General features: G+C 39.6%; 2 protein-coding genes across 4 annotated transcripts in view; one reads left to right on the top strand and one right to left on the bottom strand.

The window, feature by feature from the left end:
• The window catches only part of VEPH1 (ventricular zone expressed PH domain containing 1), a 229525-nt gene that overhangs the window by 169365 nt on the left and 34640 nt on the right, over positions 1–25520 (bottom strand). For all 3 annotated transcript variants that reach the window (XM_027586347.1, XM_027586348.1, XM_027586349.1), the window contains exon 4: positions 21465–21639. In XM_027586347.1, coding sequence (XP_027442148.1) covers positions 21465–21639 — 175 coding nt within the window. The remainder of the gene's footprint in view (positions 1–21464; positions 21640–25520) is intronic.
• Positions 5004–11411, top strand: PTX3 (pentraxin 3). Its single transcript, XM_027586350.2, is given in 6 exon segments — positions 5004–5204; positions 5206–5287; positions 5738–5910; positions 5912–6043; positions 6045–6141; positions 10192–11411. Coding segments are annotated over 6 exon segments (1146 nt in total). The 5' UTR covers positions 5004–5156; the 3' UTR covers positions 10806–11411.

Below are 25520 nucleotides of genomic sequence, written 5' to 3' on the forward strand. Positions count from 1 at the left end.
CCTACCATCATGATTATAATGATCTACACACCCACCAGCAGCATAAGTGTTTCTGTTGCTCCTATCTTTGCCAATATTTGGTCTTGACAGACATCGGTTACTGCCAGTCTGGTGGAGTGTGACATGGTATCTCATTTTTTTGTTGTTGTTTTCATCTTTATTTCCTTAACTGCTTGTGCAGTTAAGCACCCTTTTAATATGTTTACAGGTCATTTCCCCTTCCACGATTTGACCATTTGTATCCTTTGCCTATTTTCAATTGGGATGTTTGTGTTTTCTTCTTGATTTGTAAAAGCTATTTATTTATTCTAGACACTAGTTTTTTTAATCACATCTAAAGTTGCAATGTCAATGTCAATTTTTAAAATTTCTTTATAGCTTATAATTTTTTGTTATTGAGATAGCTTTCTCTACCCTAAGTTCACAAAAATTTTCTTCTAAAAGCATTATGGTTTTGTTTTTCCTATTTGTCTTTAATCCACCTGGAATTTACTTTTGTACATGAGGAATGGATTTTTTTGTGTGTATATAAACAATTGTCCTAGCATTTATCAAGTTGTCAGTTGCTTCCCTTCTGCTTGTTTAATACCTTTTTCACATACCAGGTTTCTCATATGTCTGGGTCTGTTTCTGGATATTTATCATACCTTTACCAATTATACATTTTATTAATTATAATAACTTTATAATAAATCATTATATCCCATGGGGCAAATTATCTTCTACTTCAAATTCCTCTTGGTTCCTTTATATAAATTTTACCATTAGTTTGTCAACTTCCTTGAAAAACGAGGTTATTTTCCGCCCCCACTGGAGGTACAGACTAATTTGGGATAATTGACATCTTTATGAAATTGAGTCTTTCCATTCAAAAACATATGTCCTTCCATCTATGCAGGGTTTTAAAAAATGTTTTTCAATAACGTTTTGTGATATTAGCTGTGACTTTTTTTTCAGTTAATCCTATTTTTTATTTTATTATGTTATGTTAATCACCATACATTACATCATTAGTTTTTGATGTAGTGTTCCATGATTCATTGTTTGCATATAACACCCAGTGCTCCATTCAATATGTGCCCTCTTTAATACCCATCACCAGGCTAGCCCATCCCCCACCCCCCCTCCCCTCTAGAACCCTCAGTTTGTTTCTGAGTCCATAGTCTCTCATGGTTCGTCTCCCCCTCCAATATGCCCCCCTTCATTCTTCCCTTCCTGCTATCTTCTTTTTTTAAACATATAATGAATTATTTGTTTCAGAGGTACAGGTCTGTGATTCAACAATCTTACACAATTCACAGCACTCACCATAGCACATACCCTCCCCAATGTCTATCACCCAGCCACCCATGCCTCCCACCCTCCACCACTCCAGCAACCCTCAGTTTGTTTCCTGAGATTAAGAATTCCTCATATCAGTGAGATCATATGATACATGTCTTTCTCTGATTGACTTATCTAGCTCAGCATAATACCCTCCAGTTCCATCGACGTCGTTGCAAATGGCAAGATTTCATTCCTTTTGATGGTTGTATAATATTCCATTGTATATATATACCACATCTTCTTTATCCATAGAGCTACCATATGACCCAGCAATTGCACTACTGGGTATTTACCCCAAAAATACAAATGTAGGGATCCGAAGGGGTACGTGCACCCCGATGTTTATAGCAGCAATGTCCACAATAGCCAAACTGTGGAAAGAGCCAAGATGTCCATCGATATTAGCTGTGTCTTATGTATCTCTTAATTAAATTGATTCCTAGGTATCTCATTTTTGTTGTTGCTATTGTAAATAGAAACTATAAAAATGTATTATCAATTGTCTGCTGGTATTAAGAAAGCAACTGATGTTTATGTTGATCTTTCAGCCAGCAAAACTTGCTCAATTCTCTTATTAACAATCTGTCTTCAGAGTCCCTTAGATTTTCTGTATATAGGTAATCAACTCATAATAATTGATGATAGCTTTGTTTTTTTTTTTCTGTTCTTATATCTTATGCTTCTTTTTTTTGTCCTACTTTACTAGCTAGAACATCCAATACTTCAATGAACAGAACCAGTGTCCAAGGTATCCTTTTGTTTTTCCTATTTTTAAGAAGTTTCTAAGGACTCATCATTATGTATATATATATTTCTTTCAATTTTGGTATTTCTGTTTATTAGCTTAAGTTTCTGTTTCCTAGTTTGGACATAAGTGTTGCATTTATTAAATGATTTTCTGCATTCGTTGACATGATTATGATTTCTCCTTTAAATTGTTAATGTAATAAGTTAATAGATAATTCTAATGTTTAACCAATCTTGCAGTCTTGGAATAAACTCAACTTGGTTATAATGTATTTTTATGCATATGTTACTAAGTTTGTTTGGCTAATATTTTATTTAGAGCTCTTGCATCTATGTTCTTGAGTGAGGTTGGCCTTCTTTTCTTGTACTGTCCTTGTCTCTTTTTAGTATCATAGTTACTACACATATAGAAAGTATTTAGCACATTCCTGCACACTTTATTCTCAGAAGCAGTTTGTATAAGATGAGATTTAGGGGCGCCTGGGTGGTTCAGTCATTAAGCGTCTGCCTTCGGCTCAGGTCATGGTCCCAGGGTCCTGGATCCAGCCCACATCGGGCTCCCTGCTCAACAGGAAGCCTGCTTCTCCCTTCCCCACTCCCCCTGCTTGTGTTCCCTCTCTCGCTGTGTCTCTCTCTGTGAAATAAATAAATAAAATCTTAAAAAAAAAAGGTGAGGTTTATATGTTCCTTGAATGTTTGGTAGAACTTGCTTATCAAACTTTCTGGACAGTGCACTATATATTTCATTATTTCAAACTTTGTGTAGTTTAAGTTTTTGTATCCTTCAGCAGTTTTTTTTGGAATTTGAAACTATGTTACTAAATAATTCTAAATAAAGTGTTTATATTTTATCCTCTTTTCCCTTAAAGTTATTTCCAATTGATACAACTATAGCTATCCTAGCTTTTTTGAATTGCACTTGTTTGGTATATTCTCTCCCTGCTCCTTTAGACATTTCTAGATTTTTATGTTTTATGTGTGGCTCTTCTAAGTGACCTATAGCCGGGATTTTAAAAATATTCCTACTCGACGTCTTCATTCTCTTAACTGGAAAGTTTGTTTTATTAATAGTTATGATGATTATTGGTATATTTGGATTTATCTTTATATTGTGTTGTTTTTTGTTCATCTTGCTTTGTCTATGTTTGTTTCCCCTTCTTTACTGCTTTCTATTGAAAAAGGTTTGTTTAATTCTATTTCTTCTATTTGAACATTCTATTTCCTTTTGGTTTCCATGGCTGTCTTTAAAAAGATAAACATTCTGGAACTAACAAAGCAAAATTAATTTCTCTATCATCTTCCTGAACAATGAAAGGACTTGAGAATACTTCACTGGACTTAAAGAGTACATTTTGGATGATTTTCTCAGGTCCCTCTTCCAGTTCTTTAATATTCTCTTCAGCTTTGCCTATTTGCCATTTAACCCATTCCTTGAGGTTTTAAAAATTTCAATTAATTTTTTTTTATTTGTAGAAGTTACATATGTTCCTTTAAAAAATCTGCCTAGTCTTTTTCTTTGATAATGTCTTTTTCTTTGTTTCATGTTTCCAACTCCTTGTGGGTCTAAAATAATTTTAAACACACTTATTTTCTAGTTCCTAGCTGGTATTTTAAATAAATGAAGTTCTTGGGAGAAGGGTACCTAATCCTTTTTTTGTATCTGCTGATTCTCATCTGTAGTGGGTTGTTTCCTCATACGTTTAAATATTTTTATTGTGAATTTGTTTTTACTGTGGCAGAAAGTATACATTTGAATCTTGTACATGTGTGTGAGGGCGGACCCACCACCACAAACTCTTAGGGACCCTGCAGGGTTCAGTCAAAGAGAGACATGCTTACTTCTCACTTACTTGTGTTAAGACAGAGGGTGGGGCTATATCCACTGAAATGCAATAAGTAACTCTCTGAGGGTCTGGCTTTAGGTGAGGCTCTTACTTCCAACTCCTAATCCAGCCTAAGCTTTGCTCCCACATGGTCATTAACACTTGGTTGCTACAGAACTGGTAACCCTTACTTCCCTCTATGTCCCTCCAGGGGAGCCCTAGCATCAGCTCTCAGGCTTACAAGTTTGGTTTTGGTTCCCCCCTGTAGTTGGCCCCTGATACTTCCCTACTTTATTGGTAGTTCATTTGTACATTTAAGGTTATTATTATAATGTACGCATTTCTAAGTGTTTGTGCAGGAGAGATGTGGAAGGAAGCAAAAATGCCTAAATTTACTTTAAAAACATGATCTTTGACTCTACACCTAGTGAAATAATGCAATTTCCACATAATACCAGTTTATGAAAAGAAACATTCCTCAAATCAGCTTATTCCTCTCCCCTAGCAATTTCTTAATTTAGACTTACCAGTTTTGCTTTGCTGTCTGTCATTTTAAAAGTGTGTTCATAAAAGTATAGTTGCAACTCCAAAAGGATTAAAGATGGAATAACTAGGAATGGACTTGGTTTCTAGAGCAATCAAAATTCTTACTCTCAGCTGGTTTATCTTGGAATCAGGGGAGTAACTTTCACAACTTAGACCTCTGAAACTGTGTACAAAGGAAAAGTGGGGCAAGTTTTCTATACATAAAGGACCGTGGAACTGTAAAGGCACCACACAAAATGCTGCAACCATGATCTTGCTTCCATGCCTCTCCGCCCGCTGACTTATTTCTCCCCCTACCTCCCCTGCCTCCCTTTCATCCCTCAGTGCTACCAATTCAAGTTACAACCGCTAATCCTCAGGGGGACAGTCTTAACCCAGTTTCCCCACCTCTTTCCCCTCTGACCCTCCTCCAATTAATCTGACTGCAGCGTAAAACTTTGCGGTCTATTATTGTGCAACGTTCACGTTTCCCTCGCCCTCCCACCCAGCCCCCTCCCCTCCAAATTTAGGGGAACTCCCGTTACCGCAGTGCCACCGGCATTACTCATTCATCTCCATTCAGGCTTCCCCCAGCATTTATTAAGGGCTCTGGGCTCTTGCCTTTCACTCTCACTCTCCTCTGCTCAAACACCGCTCACTTGAGCGCTTCTCGCCTCGTCCCCTACGGCCAGCTGTGGGAAGTGGCAGAAGAAAGAACTTTGTCTCTCTCCAGCAATGCATCTCCCTGTGATTCTGTTTTGCGCTCTCTGGTCTGCGGTTGTCGGCGGAGACCTCAGATGATTATGAACTCATGTATGTGAATTTGGACAATGAAATAGACAATGGACTCCAGCCCACGGAGGACCGTAAGTTTTTAACTGTTTCTCTGCTAACCCTAACTACATATCCACCTCTTTGGGTCTAAATATTATACATATACTTTGTAGCCAAGGAAATCTGCTAAACATCATAGTTTGTTTTGCAAAAGAAAGAAGCACTTTAGGAAAGGGGGAGGTTTCAAACAGTTATTTCTGTCACAGATACATAATGGCTTGAACCGCATGAAATCGCCGATATTGGCCTGTTTTGAGCCGCACGGACGGCAATTTCACAAAGTTCCACGTAATATATACCTGCAGGAACGGGTCCTGTCATTGTCGAGATACTCACACGCTGTTTTTCCGAGGTGTCCTTAAAGGGAAGGGAGTGCTGGGGATGGGCAGGAACTTGGGACCACCGAGGGAGGTCACCTTTGTACAAAGCGCACCCAAGGAGGGCCTGGGCGGATCGGTAACGTGTGTGTCCCCTCGCTCTAGCCACGCCGTGTGACTGCCGTCGGGAGCACACCGAGTGGGACAAGCTCTTCATCATGCTGGAGGACTCGCAGATGAGAGAGGGCATGCTGCTGCAGGCCACCGACGACGTCCTCCGGGGCGAGCTGCAGAGGCTGCGGACGGAGCTGGGTCGCCTGGCCGGCAGCCTGGGGAGGGCCGTGCGCGCCGCCGGGTCCCGCGGAGGCCCGGCTGGCCCGGGCGCTGGACGAGCTGCTGCAGGCTAGCCGCGACGCAGGCCGCAGGCTGGCGCGCTTGGAGAGCGCCGGGACGCCGCGCCCGGAGGAGGCGGGGGCGCGCCCTGGGCGCCGTGCTCGAGGAGCTGCGGCGGATGCGAGCCGACCTCCGCGCTGTGCAGGGCTGGGCTGCTGGGCGCTGGCTGCCCGCAGGTAAGGACGCCGCGCGGAGCGGCCCTCGCCCCCCACCTCTCCCCCCCCCGCCCCCACACACCCTGCGTCTTTGTCCTCGGAACGCGCGTGGCGGGAAGCCTGGTGGCAGCCCTCTAGCCCTCTAGGCAGCTCCCTCTAGGAGCTGCTTCAGTGGAGACACACACACCTCTGTTTCTCCATGGACGCTAACAGGGCTCAGACACACACCATACAAGGCGCAAAAACTGGCTTTAAAAAGGTATTCTCCAGCCTCGAGGAGCCCAGAAGAGAGCTATAGACATAAACATCGCAGTCTTGAAAATAGACATCAGGGGCCTCTGACTGACACCTGATCCGACCAGGCGGGGCAGGAGCTCTATGGCCGGTTATAACCGTGACCTCTCTAGCTGCCCGGCTTCCCTCCGTTAGGGATTTCCACTTCTAATTTTAGCCTGTCTCTCTCTTTAGGGGAGCTCTGGTTCCCCGCGCTATTTCAGGGCCCAGCCTAATTTTTAGGGACACGTTCCTATCCCTGGGCCGGCCCTCATCTCCGCTGGTTCTGGCTGGAGACTTGAGATTGAACCTCATCTCCTGAAGGATTAGTGGAATTCCTGAGGGGTCCCCCAAGCCCTGGGGTCTGTGGAATTAGCCCGCTAGAGGGGAGCTCTTGAGTATGTGAGGTTTGGGATAAACCTGCTGGGCGGGATCCACAGTGAAATGGTCTGACGTAGAAGCAAATTGGTAACCCTCCTCCCCAGGGATTTGGGGGGGGGGTGTCAGGACAAACAGGAGAGAGGCGGGTTCAAACCAGATACAACTTGTTGAAGTCCCTGTGACATGAATGATCTCCAAACACACATGGGCCCGAAATAATACATTTGAAAGAATACATTTGAATAATACATTTGAAAGACAGTTAAACGAAATGAGACGATTTGGAGCCAAATAACCCTCCTTTATAAATCAAAATTTCTATGAGGTAGTAGTGCAAAAATCTTTTGTGGGTTATATTAGAAAATCTGTGACTTAGTTAGAAATATAACTTACACTGTTCCTGAGAATCTCATGAACAGAAAACATTACAAACAGTGCCATCCCTCTTTATATTCACAATAAAGCAAATCATCTGGTGGGGTAGGAGGAAGAATCATAAGCATGTGTGAGAGCGTGTTTCATTTAAAATTACAGAAACCATACCGGAGTATCAGCATTTCCTAAATATTTGAGGACTGTTTATCAGTGCTGAGCATATTTTCTTGAATATTCACTACGGTTTCAGAGACTGAAAAAGCATAAAATCAAATATACAATAGATCCTCAATGTAAGTGACAAAGAGACAAATTATAATTCTGTGGCTATTTTAATGGATGAAATTGTCTTTGGCAAACCATTAGAAATGATTGTACATATAGTGTACCCCCAAAAATGAAGGATTAACACTAATTTTCACTCTCACCTCTGTATACTGGTTAGAGCAGAGAGGGATGTATTTCTGAGTTCTAAAATGTTAATTTCTTATTACATATATATTTTACCCACATGGTTTGATTTCTCCTTTCTTGGTTTCCTGCCAGCTTGGTTCCTAAGGGATTCCTAATTATTCTGTTGTCAGCCTCCTAAGAACCTGGTTTTAATTTTGTTTGGTCTTTGATAATATAATCAGAAAAACCTATTAGCTAAAAGCCATTTCATGAGAGAGTTTCTGACATTTCTGACATTTTAAAGAGGTATCAAGAGCCTCAATCACTGGTCCCCACCAAAAAGCAACAAAAAACCTGTGAACACGAAAATTCCAACTCCATGAACTCACATAGCCAGTGTAGCCTGCAGGGGAAGCTGGGTCTCTGAGAGGCAATCAAAGAATGCTTCGGAATGCAGTCCCTGACTGCCTGGGTTTATTTTAAACAGGAAGTCAGTTCATTGAACTGCAGTAGGCCGCCTCTTGAACACTACTGGGACATTCAGAGACTATCTCAAATGGTCGTGCATATGGTGATCTTTTGTTCCGTGATCTTTGTTTGATTTAATTAACACAACTAGGAAAAAAAAATGTATCTACAATTTCATTTGAAACAAGAATGCCTCATTAAGAATGAATCTTAAAAGTCTTCAAATTCAAATGATTCAGTGAAAAAGCAAATACCAAAATGTGACAGGACCAATTTGTGCTTTAGTATTGCAGTTAGTTTTATACGATTTTCTGAATCTCAGTATTTCTTTGACTATTTCTAGGTCCACATCTGTTTAATTTTTTAGGACAGAGCCTAGTCCCCTCAAATCACTTGCAGGCATTTAGCGTAGGTTTAACACACTGCATGGATGCTTGGTGCCTGCAAGTTCCTATATTCACCAGTTAGTCCTTAAAGGCTCTGGAAGCTTGCTTGTCAGAGCTATTTTATGATAAATCTTTAATTTGTTATAAAGTGAATACCTAGCCCTCATTTAGATTTTTTTTTTAAATTCTTTTTCTGGTCTCTTATAAACATATGAGGTTATCACAAAGCAGAGCTCACCTATGAAAGGTTTTAGCACATTTCCCAGCACACCTAAGAGGCCTTCACTTCGCATCTCTAGCTCCCTGACCAAACATATGACCTGGAGATGAACTGAGGTAGGAGTTTACTATGCGCCCACCCCGGTGTCTGAACGTCTTCTAAGTGCTCTTTAGCAGAAATATGTTCTCCACCAGGCCCCTTGGAAGAGTTCACTCTTCCTTAAAGATTTTCTATTGCTGCCTAAATAGTAATTATAAGCATGTGGACAGAATAAGAGTTTTTGAGAATAGCCTTGGTCTACACAGTTCTTCTGGAGTACTACATACTTCCTGCTTACACACTCATAGAATATTAGAAGGAGAATGGAAGGGGCTTTATAGATACCAGGAAAGCCTGGAGAAATTATGGGGCTCATCAAAAACTGCATGCTTGCTAATAGTAAAACAAACTGAATTCTATCTCTCCTAGCCAAATCGAGGGGTTCTTTTCCCATTAAGAGGCAATGCAGTGTTTTAGTTAAGGGTGTGGCCTCTGCAGCCACAGTGCCCAAGTTCAAACCCCCAGTTTTACCACTTAACCAGCTAGTAAAGCAGAACCAAGTTACTTGGTGCTCTATGCCTCAGTTCTCTCATCTGTAGAATGGGAATATTAAGACCATCTCTTAGGGTTGGTAAGTAGGATTAAAATGATACAGAGTGATGAGAACAATATCTGGTACACAGTGAATACCCAATAAGAGTGAGTCATCATTATTATACATTGTTGCCCTTTCAAAGGTAGTTTTCTACAAACTTTGCAAAGTTTACAAATATATGGTGGGTTTATTTAAACAGGAATCTGTTCATTTAAAATTCAGAAACCGTACCAGAGTATCAGTCTTTCCTAAATGTTTGAGGACTGTTATCAGTGCTGAGCATATTTTCTTGAATATTCACTACGGCTTCAGAGACTGAAAAAGCATAAAATCAAATATACAATAGATCCTCAATGTGAGTGACAAAGAGACAAATTATAATTCTGTGGACAGCAACATATGTCCCTAGCGTTTCATTTAAAAACGTATGTTGATGATGGGTAAATGGGTGAGCTAGGTCCATTGAATTTCATAGGTTTGTTTGTTTTTTATTCTGGAAGTTTGGTGAAGTCAAGAAGAGGGAAACAAGTCTGGCTCTAAGTTCTTGGAAATTAACAGCGTCATTGTTTGAAGTTAACGCGTAGTGACCTCAACATTTTTAGATAAAAAAAGTAGTAACAGAAAATAAACTACTTGTGAGGGAAAGTAGTGGTTAAAATATGGTTTCCATTATTTTCTGAGTTTGGACAATTTGGTTACTCTGCATGCCTCCTTCACTTAGATGCTTCATTGAGTAAGCCTGACAATTGACTTTCTTTATTCCCATTTTCTTTGTGCTACCGAGATCACACTTGAAGCTCCTCAAGTCATAACGTGATACAGCATATAATTTTCAGTTGTGGTCGTTAAAGTGCCTATGGTAAAAATACCTAAACGTTGGAATCATCTCTGAATGAATTTATATTTTCTCTCATATCCTTCTCACTTTCTTGCTCCTCTAGGTTGTGAAATAGCAATTTTATTCCCAATGCGTTCCAAGAAGATTTTTGGGAGTGTACATCCAGTGACACCAATGAAGCTTGAGTCTTTTAGTGCCTGCATTTGGGTCAAAGCCACAGATGTATTAAACAAAACCATCCTGTTTTCCTATGGCACAAAGCGAAATCCATATGAGATCCAGCTGTACTTTAGCTATCAGTCCATAGTGTTTGTGGTGGGTGGAGTGGAGAACAAACTGATTGCCAATACTGTGATTTCCCTGGGAAAGTGGACCCATCTGTGCAGCACCTGGAATTCTGAGAAAGGACGCACATCCTTATGGGTAAACGGTGAGCTGATGGCTACCACAGTCGAGATGGCCACAGGTCACATTGTTCCCGAGGGAGGAATCCTGCAGATTGGCCAAGAAAAGAATGGCTGCTGTGTGGGTGGTGGCTTTGATGAAACCCTAGCCTTTTCTGGAAGACTCACAGGCTTCAATATCTGGGATCGCGTTCTCAGCAATGAAGAGATAAGAGAGACCAGCGGAGCAGAGTCTTGTCACATCCGGGGAAATATTGTTGGGTGGGGAGTCACAGAGATTCAGCCACACGGAGGAGCTCAGTATGTTTCATAAGTGTTGTGAAACTCTACTTGAAGCCAAAGAAAGAAACTCACATTTTAAACATGTGCCAGTTGGGACAGTCTAAAAACCTCAGTGCATATTAAGAACACTTGAGACTAATGAAGGGGAGAGTTGAGATCAATCTTTATTTATCTTGGCAAAATACCGAATAAACAGTTGAAGAGAAAACAGTGGAGAATGCTTTTCCAGATATTGTTACTAGATTTTATGCCATGGTGCTCTGAGATTAATGCTGTGTCTTTGTCAGATAGACTCTCAAATAATTAAAAAGGACTGTATTGTTGAACAGAAGGACAATTGTTTTACTTTTCTTTGGTTACTTTTGTTTTGGCCAGAGATGACTTTTACATTGGAAGAAAAATAAAATAACACTTGCTGTCCATTGTTCATTGTTATTGGTATGTACCTTATTAAAAAATGATAAAACATATTTATACTACAATGTGACTTAACAAATGCAAATGTAGTTTATGTGTTATAATCGAGTGTCACTTTTTTGAGAAGATAGTTATATAAGTTATATTGTAAATGGTTTTGTATTAATTTTATTAAGACTATTTTTTTAAAGCTCTACTGTAAATAAAATATTTTATAAAATTACCCCATGTCATCTAATTATAAATTTAAAAGATGTTTTGGAGCAAATCTACACTCTTAAGTTAGGAACTAGTTTTCAGATACTAATCTATTGTGTAAATAGTAATAGTTAATATTGTTAGAAATAAACTGTAGAGTTGTTTTAAACTTTGGCTTCCTATAAATCATGAGCAAGAAATTTGATCTTGGCTAAGTCAATTCATCTCTGGGTTTTAGTTTTCTCAACTGAGAAATCAAGGAATTGAGGAAATATTGATCTCTAAGTCCCAATTTGATGTTTCTATGATCATATACAATGTTCTGTCATATGTAACACAGAATCAAACTATCAGAGTTCCCCAAATATACATGACGAGGACTGTTCCTTAGGGAGATCTAAGATTTTGGAAAAACAGTGACTCCTGCCCTTAAAACATACCCCATTCTCTTACCCATGCCTGAAGGAGAGGGCAGTTAAGGTCCTTCACCCTGCAGATGGGGAGGTACCTCTCAACGACACTAGTGTTCTCCTGTAAAGGCTATGCAGGGCTAATAGACCATCCACAAAGCTGCTTCTGAATGTCAGCAGCAAATGCGGTAGAGCCACAGGGATAATGTGTCCACCTAAAGATAGGGCCTGGACAACCATGGGTCATCTCTGGTTTGTGAGGTTTGGAGAATAGGGCCAGGAGTAGTTACCAAACTACATTTTATAACTAGTCGAGTGTCCTTAGACAAGTTACTTAACTTCTCCGGGTCTTCTCCGTAAAAGAAGGGACTTGGTCTCTCAGTGCCTTTAGCAATAAAATCTCAAGAATCTAGGAATCTTTGATCGTGGCATCAGTATAGCTTCATCCCATTTGTGAGATCCACAAAATCAGGCTGATTCTTAGAGAAAAAGAGTGTTCACTGTTATGAGGTCATAGGCCAGTCGCAGACCCTTGGAGATTACATGACTCAAGGTTGCGGGCACAGTGGCGATATGTAAGTCCTTTATCCATTTATCTCTATGACCTGAATGCTTAACTGGAAGATGAAATACTGGATCCAACTGTAAGCAGAGAGTAAGGCATGCTTTCAATTTCTACATCTCAGCATGAACTAGATCTGTTCAAAAGATCCAACATGATGCAGGACAAAATACATGCAAACTCACAGATGCTGACAGAGTTAAACAGAAGGGTCTTTTTAATTTCTCTATGGGAATTACACATTGAGGGTAAATAAGAAGAAAATAGAAGAAAAATAAGTAATTCTTAGGTTACAAAAGTAGAAATTTCATCTGCTACAGCAATAAATCCAGATAAGTGTTTCAAGGGACTTCTGATTGTTTCCTCATACCTATTTTCCCTCTTTTCCAAAGGAACAGCATTCCGGTTTCAATGGTAGGTATGCCCACTCAGAGCGCAGTCTACATTTTCCAGTATCAGTTGCAGCTGTGTGTGGCCAGATGACTAAGTGCTAACTGATGTTGAAATACTGAACGTGATTCTCTTTCCCTTCCTCCTTCCACTTGATTGGAATATGGTTGTGATGGCAGGAGTTTCAGCAACCACCTCAGATCATGAAATTCGGTGTAGCAATATAGAAGCAGCTTGAGTCTCCCGTGCTCTGAAGCTGCCTTGCCAGTCCTGGGCTGCCTGTTCCTGCACTTCTCTAACATGAAGAAAACCACACTTCTGTCATTTTAAATCCACTACTGTTTGACCACCTAATCTGATCCAGTAGAACAATTTTTTTTAAAAATTGAAAAGACCACACACACTTTATTTCCTCAAAACATTCATAGGCTATACTTAGAAAATATATTTTAGTTTTCCAAATTCTCAGGAAGTTGGCTCTCTGGCTTTTTTTTCCCTAATAGCTTTTAATGAGTCTCGGAATACATAGTGTCAGCAAAAGGAAGAAGTAAGAAATGTGTAAAACTGAAATAAAATATCTAAAAAAAAATATCAGCATGCTGGCTTAGTCTGGCACATTGGCAAAGAGTTTCGTTCACCACAATGGCCATTAAAGGCATCACTATAGCATGGCATTATAAAATAATTGTGCAAGATGACTCAATTTATTAGGAGGAAAAAATGCATTATATATACATATAAAGTATAAAGTATTAGGTATGTGTGTGCTAGAGTGACCAACTGTTCTGGTTTGCCTGGGATTGTCCTAGCTTTAGCACTGAGAGTGTGAAGAATCTTCATTTCTAGGCAAAGTGACAGTTTGTCACTTTGTCACTCTAGTACATACGTACAATATTTTTGCAGAGGTATATATGAATATATGAACAAAATAGAGTTGATATATTTTCCTTGTCTATTACAATATAAATTGGTTTTTAGTGAAATGTTAATGTCTTTAAAATATATTGAGAACGTTTTACTACTAAGTATATATTGTAGAATTTGAGAGTTTGGTATTTACAATTACTTAGTTAACTTCATTTTAACAGTTACATTTGCAAACAGAAGAAATCATTGATTTTTACTTTTTTATTAAATTTTATGTTAGGAAGCTCTTCTTTGAGAAGCTTACTGAGGCCAAAAGTTTCCAGAACTCTCTTTTAGCCACTTAATAAATAGCATTCACAAAGTTAAAAATCTTGGTCAAAGTAATTATAAACATTCACATCTATATTCATGGATTCAATGAACTGGAAAACTGAGATTACTGAGGCTTGCATTCCGTTTTATAAATCTGGACTGTGTAAGAAAACGTGCTGGTCTTGGGCTCAGAAATTCACCATATGAACCCTAGAGCACCATCACCTACCAGCTACAAGAAGTTGGGCCTGCCAACTAATCTTTATGGGTCTCACATTAGCCAGGAAATTAGAGATAACAGGACTTGCCTCCCTTGCTGAAGGATTATTATGACAATGACAAAAAACTGATAATGTATCTAAATGTACTTTCTAAAGCATAAAATAATATTTGAAACAAAAGTTGTCTTAAAAAAAGTTTTTCCAAGTTGTTCCCAGTGCATTAAATAAAAAAGAAGCAAACATGCAAAAATACAAACGAATAAGCGAATATAACGATTCCTTTATATTGTGGGTAAGCCATTCTCAGAGGCCAGCCCGGGGATGTTCCTCTCTGTGCAGGCCTTATTTTACTTCACAGCAACATCTGCTGGTGGAGTCAAGAAGGTGCAAACTCAGGAGTACAACTGATCCCAGACTTAGTTAACAATTCAGAAGAGGTCCTCTTTTGTTTCAAGATGTGTCTCTTTTTCTTGATCCACATTTGCGTTGGTTTTTTAGAATATCATTTTTAATATTTCCCTATGTGTATTATTATTCAGTTTGAATATTCTTAATAAGATTGCTTAGTAGCCTGTTTCCTAGAAATTGGATTAATAAATTCTTTCTCAACAACCTGTAATACAGTAAACTTAAAACTTTGTTCTTAAGAATAATTGTATCATGAATTTTGAATGGCTAAGTATCTCCCTAGGGAGTATAAAACTCCACAGATGAATCTGGTTCTGCCTTTAATATTTTAATATGGGTCTGGTACATGGCAGATGCTCAATTAGGGATGACAATGACAATGATGTTGATTATGATCATGACGATAAGAAGAATCATCATAAGCACTGACGAACTACGTGCCTGGCATTGTGCAAAGTATAACTGCTTTATCTACTTAAGCCTCACCTCACCCTATGTGGTACATATTATTACTACCATAATAAATGAGAGGTTAATTTTCTCTCTCTATTTTCTGAGACAGCTCACCCATCAGTGGTTTGAATTTTGTCTCACATAGAGAAAGAAATGAAGTGAATTTATCATAATTAACTAGACAGTCTCTTCTAGACTATTGCCAATAACTCAGAAAGGAATTTGGACTCTTGCTGAGACAATATTACATTTTCTTTCCAAAGACTTTTGACTTAAGTTTCCAATCATTTGAGGTCATCTTGTGATCTGTGCCAGAGGGCCATATAAAAGGCATACTGACAGAGAAGCATATTTCCTTACCATGACCACTGATTCAGAAACGTAAGGGAAGAGACATCACTGCTTTGAGTTTTGATAGCAGTGATGTGCATTGCATCACAGAGTTCCAAACCAAAATTTGGAAAGTGTTTCCCTATAAGTCCTCAAATAATCCCTTACAGTTGGAGATAGCCTCATTTTCAGGATCTCCAATAACATTGCCAGCTTCCTGGGTAAAAGATGTGCTACATTATGCTGTAGTAAGCACTGGTTGTGCTTTTGTATGCCAACACTGGGCAGGTTTTACAAGCATCTACATGGCAAAAAACAAGTTTGGAGAACTATTCAGGAATACTGAAAAATGACTCTCACTCTGAAAAGGTGGTGATGTCACAAAATGTTAAATTACTTCTGTTATTATTTAAGCAGAAAACAAATTTATTACGTAAGTGATATCTTTGTCTTATTTTTTAATTCAAAGGGAAGAAGTTAATATTTCCAATTAGGTATGATTTTAGTTGTAGGTTTTTGTAGATATCCTTAATTAGATTAAGGAGGTTCCCTTCTATTGCTAGTTTGTGGAGAGATTTTTTCTTTTTTTTGGTCATGAACAGACTTGGAATTTTACAAAAGAAGAGGATATACATATGTATATTGGTGTATATATATTATATTCTCTTAATTATATGTAATAATTTTATAGACACACATATATACATACACAATATCCCCTTAATCAGTTTCAGGAAGTTCCCCAAAATTCCTAGTTCTCAAAAAACTTTTTTCTTTTTAAAGATTTTATTTATTTGAGAGAGGGAGAGAGAGAATAGAGTGAGAGAGAGAGCTGGGGGGAGGGACAGAGGGAGAGGGAGAAGCAGACTCCCCGCTGAGCAGGAAGCCCCATGTGGGCTCGATCCCAGGGTCCCAGGATCATGACCTGAGCCAAAGGCAGATGCTTAACTGACAAAGCCACCTAGGCGCCCCATCAAAAAACTTTTTTTTCATGTATGGGCACTGAATTTATGCAATGCTCTTACTGATCAGATGACTTTTTGACCTTTTAGTCTTTTACTGGGGGGGAATTACATTTTGAATATTAAGACATGCTTGCAGGGCACCTGGGTGGCTAGTCCCTGTCAGCCTTTGGCTCAGGTCATGGTCCCAGGGTCTGGGATCGAGCCCCTTCTCAGCAGGAAGCCTGCTTCTCCCTCTCCCACTGCCCCTGCTTGTGTTCCCTCTCTCGCTGTGTCTCTCTCTGTGAAATAAATAAATAAAATCTTAAAAAAATAAATAAATAAAAATAAAAAGAATGAATTGATAAGCTGGACTTCATTAGAATTAAAAACTTCTGCTTTGTGAAACACAGTGACAAGAGAATGAGAAGACAAGCCACAGACTGAGAGAAAATATTTGTAAAAGGCACAACTGAGGGGCGCCTGGGTGGCTCAGCCATTAAGCATCTGCCTTCGGCTCAGGTCATGATCCTGGGGTCCTGGGATCGAGCCCCGCATCGGGCTCCCTGCTCCACGGGAAGCCTGCTTCTCCCTCTCCTGCTCCCCCTGCTTGTGTTCCCTCTCTCGCTGTGTCTCTCTCTGTCAAATAAATAAATCTTAAAAAAAAAAAAAGACAAGCTTGCATTCCTAGCATAAACTCAACTGAATCATTATGAATTTTATAAAATGGGAATAACAATAGTTCTTCCCTCATAAGATACTGGGACAATTACATGACTTAAAAGACCAGAAAATGGTACACAGGAAGTGCTCAGCAAATATGAACTATTATTTCCCTTAAGCATTGCTGCAGTCATTTTGATTCATGATTTGTGATTTGTGCATCAATGTTCATAATTAAGATGGGCCTTATTTTCCTTTCTTATGTTGTCCTGTTCTTGTTTAGATATCACATATATACTAGCCTCACAGAATTGGTTGGAGAATGTTTTTTAATTATCTGAAAAAGTATAGTCAAGCCTGTAATTATTACTTGCATATAAAACTAAATTGGACACTTTTTTTTTCTTTTGTGGGGGTGGGGGTGATTTAAAAATACTGATATAATTGTCTTATTTGTTATAGGTATATTCAGGTTTTCTAACCCCTTGGCTCCAAAGTATGCACCAAGGCAATATTACCCGTGCCTTTAATCTTTTCTCCAAATGGAAGGACTTTTCACAGTTCCCTTCTCACTGGAAGAATTTGGAGAATACAAAACAGACAAATGGAGCCTAAGCAATTTAAATAAAATCAATTTCTATTTACATTTGATGTAAAAGTCAACATTATTACTTATATATAATTATTAGTAATGAAAAGTAGTAAAAATTGGCTTGGAATTACTGAAATATTTGCCTTCAAGGATAGATACATAAGCTCATTTAACAGTCTCTCATGACTGACTTACAAGCATAAAGGAGGCATTTCGTTTGCAATCAGGGACAGACATCTGAATAAAACGACTGAAAAATATAATCAATGGAGTAATATCAATCAAGTATAAGGAGGAGTCACCACTGGCATACAACAAGTCTTGCCTGGCCCCATCTGATCTACTTTCTCATTAGTGTTTTAAAATGAAGGGAGAGTGGTTCTATTCCTAAAATTTACAGATGCCAAGAACCTGGGAAGAACTGCAGATACACTGAGATGGAAGAATCGTTATTCAATGAGACGAACCATGAGAGATGATGGACTCTGAAAAACAAACTGAGGGTTCTAGAGGGGAGGGGGGTAGGGGGATGGGTTAGCCTGGTGATGGGTATTGAGGAGGGCACGTTCTGCATGGAGCACTGGGTGTTATGAACAAACAATGAATCATGGAACACTGCACCAAAAACTAATGATGTAATATATGGTGATTAACATAACAATAAAAAAATTAAAAAAAAAAAGGTCTTGTTATGCCAAAGCAATGGGCTGAATCTCTAAAATAGAAAGTATAAAAGGATAAAAGTAAATACATAAAGCTGTTTGTTGGTACCCAGTATTCATTTTAGCCATTCCTGGCAACAGCCCTGGATTTGGTTGGGGGGTGATCTGCACCCCATTCATGTGGTTCTACTGCAGTTGACCCCCATCTCCTGCTTTGATGGTAGTTCATTATCCAAGCCTGGTCAACTGAAATACTGTATTCCTTGACAACGATGATGGATTGCTTCAGAATTGGGCATGTGACCCATGTCAGGTCAAAGAGAGACAACGAGACTGAATATGTTTCTTTTGCTTAATTGGTATTCATGATGATGTGAGTTGGAAGCTGCAGAGAGCCATAACATGGAGCATGAAAATCCAACCCAAAGGAAGCAGAGCTGAGTAATGACTTTTGCGACTGCCATTGAGCCCTGAGTCAAACTATATGGGAAGCCTGATATACTTATGCGCTTATCAGTCCTGTGTTCTGGTAAGAAGTTCTCCCTCCTTCCCCTCCTCTTCCTCCTACCCCCCTTTCCCCCTCCTCTTTTTTCTTTTCTTCCTCATCTTCATTATCACCATCATTGTCATCATCATCAAGTTGTTTTTACCTGGGTTTTCTATTGCTTAAAATACTACTAATGGGTAACATGGGATAATAATAGGGTTTTTGTTATGGAATTCTTGTGAGGATTAAATGATATAATCCTATAATCTGTATAAAGTGCTTAATACAGTATTTGACATAAAGAGAGCATGAAATAAGTTTTAGCCACTGTAGTTGTAATTGTTATTATAATCATTATTGTTATCATTGAGAGGATGACCATTAGGTGGGGATTTAAGCATTGCCTGGATACTTGAGCTAAACCATGTTTAATGTCCCAACATAAGATTCTACAATTTTTTAATTCTAGTCTTGTAAAAAAAAAATCAAATCAAGAAACTGCAATACTTTAGCATTTTTTGTAGAAGTAGAAAAATGGGAGAATGCAGATTAAGGTAATATAAATCAAGGAGGAAGATCTAAAGGGGAGAAAACTATAGGTAAAGAAAAAAAGAAATCCTAATGATGGCTTCTAAAGCTGATTGCAGGGAATATATGACAAAGATTTGCAGAGCAGAAAACTTACTGAGAGACAGTAAGATCCCCTGTACTTTGCAGGTCTAAGGTTGATGGGCTCATGTGAACGGTTGTAGTTTTACAGACACATTAGTCTAAATCTAAGCCCTGAAATATGTAGTCCCAACTTCTTTTAGTCAAATTATCATTTTTATGGTAATTTTTAGAGCGCCAGATCAAATAAACCAAATCATTTGTTTATTTAAAATGTTTGCAGTGAATTCAGAAAGTGCATTTTGTGTTTCAAAAGATTTCTTTGTCATTGAAAGTGCATTTCAAAAAAAGAAAAAAAAATACATGAACTAAGTTCTTGGCAGCCGCGAAGAAACACTTCATTTTTGTGTTTTGTTTTGTTTTGTTTTTCAATATATCTGTTACTTGCAAGTCTAACTATCATGGTTTTAAAATGTGTGGTGTGTATACGTGTTTGTAATATCATATAAAATCTGTTCCAGATATGTAGTCAAGGTGGTGAAAAATGTATAACTGCTTTTCTGGACTTTTAGAAAATTTTGTTTCATGATTAAAAGTTAAATTAGCAATTCAATCCTGTAGCCAAAGAAAATGAGAAATGAATGATACTGACTAGTAATATCAATGACAGATCTTTAGAAGGGAACACAGGTAGAGTGATGAAGTTCCACTGTCATGGCTGGGGTTCAGACATATCTGGGCATCTGGTAGACCACTGGGGTGGCTGGTCAGATGTTCTGGAGAGAACTCTGCCAAGAACTCTTCTTGGGAATGTCTGGTACAATGAAACAAACCTTAGTCCTTGGTGGGCCATAGTCATTTTGAGAACTAGATGACTGATTTCTTGCTAGCCTCACTCTTAGCTGGATAGGTGAGCCCAGGAAAGAGAGAGACCATTTTAGGACAGATGGATACGTTTTCCTGCAAACTTGGGACCAGGTTGGTATTGGGAGCTAAGCAACTCCACTCTGGGGCCTCTCTACCAAAGTGTAACACCAAGGAGAAAGACAGGTGTTTCTCCCTGCTTCCCCATCCTGCCACAGGCTGCCACATGAAATTAATGTACCCCGACTGAAGCTTCGGGGGTAGCAGCACAAAGGAACAGAGGTTGCCATCCCTGGCAAGACAGTGTGCAGTAAAATCCATTCCTGAGCCCTCCAGGGTAACAGCCACAGAGTTTGCTGGGCTTAGTGTGGTGGAAGTGGACACCACCACAGCATGCTGTGCCAGGAAGCATGGAGACAATAACAGCATGGGTTTATGGACTGGTCTGGATACCAAGAAAGAGAACATTTGTGGGGACCCTTGGGGACTTTAAGAAATACTTGGTCTGGGAGGGTTGATGTTCAACTTGAGCACATGGGGTATGTGACAGTAAAATGTGGGCCAAGATACTCATGGACCTCATACATTTTTATTAATGAGAACTGGGGACATTGGGTGCATATCACATTATACCATATACTGTTCTCTGATCCCAAATTAAAAAACAAAAATAAAATGGTTTCTGATAGATCTAAAGCCAAAGGAAAAACTTAAGACAAAGAGAATATTTTGATTGGACTAACCTGATCTCTTTCATGCAAACGTGAAACAGTTAACAGAGATGTCCTAATTTGATTTTTTTATGGTGGTATTTAACACAATTACAAATTAGTCCCAACATGTTAACATTTAAGAAGTCTTCATGTGTTCTCTGGCATGTTTTATCTAACATTCCTTGCTTTTGGAAACCAAAGGCAGAAAAGGTTTTCCCCCTGCCACTGAGAACAGTGGGACATGTTCTACTCAGTGCAGACAGATACGTTCTTCACAATTGGTAGCTGGACAAGGTAACCAGAAGCATGGAAAAGACCATTCTCCAAATTGAGAGACATATAGTTAGAAGAGAGAGAGCTTACAACTCCCCTGTGAATCCAAATAATTCATCTGCCCAGTGAAGAGACATAGACTCAGCCCGCCCAAGAAACCTCACCTCTGTTCACCAGCCAACTAATGGCAAAGCAGAGAATCTAACATACTTCTCAATACTCTAGGTCTCCCTTTCCACAAACCATAAAAATGGTTCATGAAAATACTTTAAAACCACTCCTAAAAAAACATCCCCAAGCTCAGCCATTGCACCATACCTTGGAGTATGCTCTTTACTATAACGTCTGTGTGATCAGCCAGGAGATCTGCCTTGGTGATTGCAGCCAGGGACAGGTAGTTGGACATATTCCTGCACAGTTCCTTGTTGCTTCTGTGGAGGAATTTCACTGCTATGGGGATGGCTAATGCCATCACAGGGGGTCGGTTGTAATTCTGAGGAAACATAAGAAAGTGACAGATAATAAGTGGCTCATTATTCATTCATTTATTCATTCATCCCAAAAATATTTATTGAGCTAATTTCCAGAGTACAGCTGTGAAAACACAGGCCCCACCCTGTTTTCATTGTATTTGGGCCTCTGGGAATTCTTGCCCTTGTTGGGGAGCCTTGGAGGGAAACAGGCAGCAAACAGCCCAGGCTGATGAGGGCACAGACAGGCAAAGTGCAGGTTGCTGAGGGAATAAAGGAGGAACACCTAACCCAGTCCTGGAGGGTGTCAAGAAAAGACTTTCTGGAGGGAGTGATGTCTTAGCTGGACCTGGTGAATGAACAGGAGATGGCTGCGTGATGGCAAGGAAAGGGATGGACAGCAGGAAAAGCATGTGTGGAGGCACAGAGGTGATGATGAGCGTGCACCATTGGAACCGTGACTAGTTCAGCACAGTGGGAGTGTGGTACATATGGGAACGTTAGGGTAGGGAGGTGAGCATAGGGACAGGAGAAGTAAAAGAGGCGTGATTATGAAAGGTCTAGTATTCCGTGCCAAGGAGTTTGGAATTGATCTTTAGGGTGATCAGGAGTCAGTGATGACAAAAATAACTCATCAGATTTATACTTGAGTTGACAACCCAAGGAATGTTGAACAAGGTGCTTTCTGACTATATCTTTTTTTAATTTTATTATGTTATGTTAATCACCATACATTACATCATTAGTTTTTAATGTAGTGTTCCATGATTCATTGTTTGCATATAACACCCAGTGCTCCATTCAGTATGTGCCCTCTTTAATACCCATCACCAGGCTAACCCATCCCCCTACCCCCCTCCCCTCTAGAACCCTCAGTTTGTTTCTCAGAGTCCATAGTCTCTCATGGTTCGTCTCCCCCTCCGGTTTCCCCCCCTTCATTTTTCCCTTCCTGCTATCTTCTTCTTTTTTTTTTTTTTTTAACATATAATGTATTATTTGTTTCAGAGGTACAGGTCTGTGATTCAACAGTCTTACACAATTCATAGCACTCACCATAGCACATACCCTCCCCAATGTCTATCACCCAGCCACCCCATCCCTCCCACCCCCCACCACTCCAGCAACCCTCAGTTTGTTTCCTGAGATTAAAAATTCTTCGTATCAGTGAGATCATATGATACTTGTCTTTCTCTGATTGACTTATTTCATTCAGCATAATACCCTCCAGTTCCATCGACGTCATTGCAAATGGCAAGATTTCATTCCTTTTGATGGCTGAGTAATATTCCATTGTATATACATGCCACATCTTCTTTATCCATTCATCTATCTATGGACATCTTGGCTCTTTCCATAGTTTGGCTGTTGTGGACATTGCTGCTATAAACATCAGGGTGCACGTACCCCTTCAGATCCCTACATTTGTATCTTTGGGGTAAATACCCAGTAGTGCAATTGCTGGGTCATAGGGTAGCTCTATTTTCAAATTTTTGAGGAACCTCCATACTGTTTTTCAGAGTGGCTGCACCAGCTTGCATTCCCACCAACAGTGTAGGAGGGTTCCCCTTTCTCCGCATCCCTGCCAACATCTGTCGTTACCCGACTTGTTAATTTTAGCCATTCTGACTGGTGTGAGGTGGTATCTCATTGAGGTTTTGATTTGGATTTCCCTGATGCCGAGCGATGTTGAGCACTTTTTCATGTGTCTGTTGGCCATTTGGATGTCTTCTTTGCAGAAATATCTGTTCATGTCTTCTGCCCATTTCTTGATTGGATCACTTGTTCTTTGGGTGTTGAGTTTGATAAGTTCTTTATAGATTTTGGATACTAGCCCTTTATCTGATATGTCATTTGCAAATATTTTCTCCCATTCTGTCGGTTGTCTTTTGGTTTTGTTGACTGTTGCTTTCTGACTATATCTTAAAAGCTAAAGTTTCAGCCAGTGAGATTCAGAAGAAAAAAGTGAATGAACATAAGACTAAAAACTAAAGAAATTCTGGGTCCTAAAATAATTCTCTTTTTGATTTACTTTGTGATTGGTCATCAATATCCTTATACATAAAATAGTACCATCAACATTTAATTGACCAATTAGGGAATAGTTAAAAATACAAATTATTTTCTTAAAAACAAATGGTTTGGGATGCCTGGGTGGCTCAATGGGTTGAGTGTCTGCCTTCGACTCAAGTCATGATCTCAGGGCCCTGGGATCGAGTCCCGCATCAGGCTCCTTGCTCAGCAGGGAACCTGCTTCTCCCTCTGTTTGCTGTTACCCCTGCTTGTGCTCTCTCTCTCTCTCTGACAATTAAATAAATAAAATCTTAAAAAAAAAAAAGAATCGTTTGTCTTCACTACCATCAACTATTCTGACCATCAACCCCATCCTTTAGTCTAACTATAAGGCAAAGGTTGCACACTGCACACTATGTGTGACTTAATATTATTATATCAGAAATAAAAGGTAGTTGTTTTTCTGTAACCATTCATGTGAAAAGTGCTTATATCTTTCCACCTGTGGATTATTCCCTCTAACACTTCCCACAATTCTGGGTTTGGGGTAGATGTTCAATAAACATCTGAGAACTGAATAACTAATGAAGAAAATGTAAATCTATTGTGATAGTTGTCATCAGGAACATAATGTGATGGGAAGGGAGGCACGGAGGAGGGGGCCTCATTTGCTCCCATGTCTCTCACTCATGTTGCTGCTAGCGATGGCTGAGTATGGGTCTGAACCTCCAATGCCATCCATTTTCAGTCCTAGTTGATTGGGCAGGTGAGTTGTTACACACTCGTTAGCAGATTCATACTTCTATGGCCAAGGTGCCATGATACTTCTTTCTAATGAGGGCATTTGCACCCTTGGCTTCAGGAGTCATCAAATGACTCAGACATTGACCAATCAGAGAATCACATTTCTTTGGTCCAAATGGTAGGTTCAAGAATGGGCAAGTTACCCATTTACAGTTAAGGAATCATTAAAAGTCTCTGTGAAAGAGATTCTCTCTTCTACTGAATCCAAAGTGTTGAGAATGGAAGACCAAGATTAGCTGCTGCCAGGTTGTGTCCTCAGTAAGAGAGAATCTGTATGAGAGTCAAGGCAACATGCATCTATTTGAGAGACAAGTTGAGAGAAAATAGGTCCTGGTGACATCATTTGTGCCCCATGCATTAGGCTGTGCCTGAGGCCAATATTAGCCTCCAATTTTTCCAAGTGAGTCAATTAACTCTTTTGTGCTTAAACTTTTTTCCCCTCCCAGTCCTTAGAAACAAAAATAGACCTATAAAGCTTTAATCCATTTCTGTAGTTCCACCCGTTTTCTAGATTCAAGGGTCAATCTGACTCCTGAGCAGAGAAAGTAAGTATTCAAAAACCTAACCTGATATCCCATATTTAAGTCAGCCATCTTGCAAGTTCTGACTCTATCCCTTTGTGACAAATCTGTGCTTCTCTGGCAGTTCCACTCACTACGTTTCTATCCTATCCTTCTTAGAGTTCCTAACATGGTTCCTATTGGGACAATGGCTTGCAGCCAGACTTCTCTGATACCAGGCTTGGACTTTATCTAGAGTATTTCCTCTCCTGGTGAGTTTAATTAGGCCTGATTGGACTGGGCCATTACTGATGTGATGAGCTGTGAGGCCTCCCTGGGAGGCTGGCTGCCCCCTGCCTTTCAGATTTAGAAGTCTGAGTGTGTACTTAGTCAGGCCAGACAGAATTGTTTGGATCCACTGATGCTAACTCACACCAAGGGCTTTCCAAAAGCTCGGTGCATAATCAGGCATGCCAGTTTACTCATCTACAGTGAGGGTCTTTCCTAGGTCAGACTCTTTCACATTATCAGGGTATCAGGAACCAGATGACTAACCAGAATGTTCACTGATGGGCACAAAATCAGATAAG

The sequence above is a fragment of the Zalophus californianus genome, chromosome 1 (assembly GCF_009762305.2).
Source record: "Zalophus californianus isolate mZalCal1 chromosome 1, mZalCal1.pri.v2, whole genome shotgun sequence".
NCBI classification, from domain to species: domain Eukaryota; kingdom Metazoa; phylum Chordata; class Mammalia; order Carnivora; family Otariidae; genus Zalophus; species Zalophus californianus.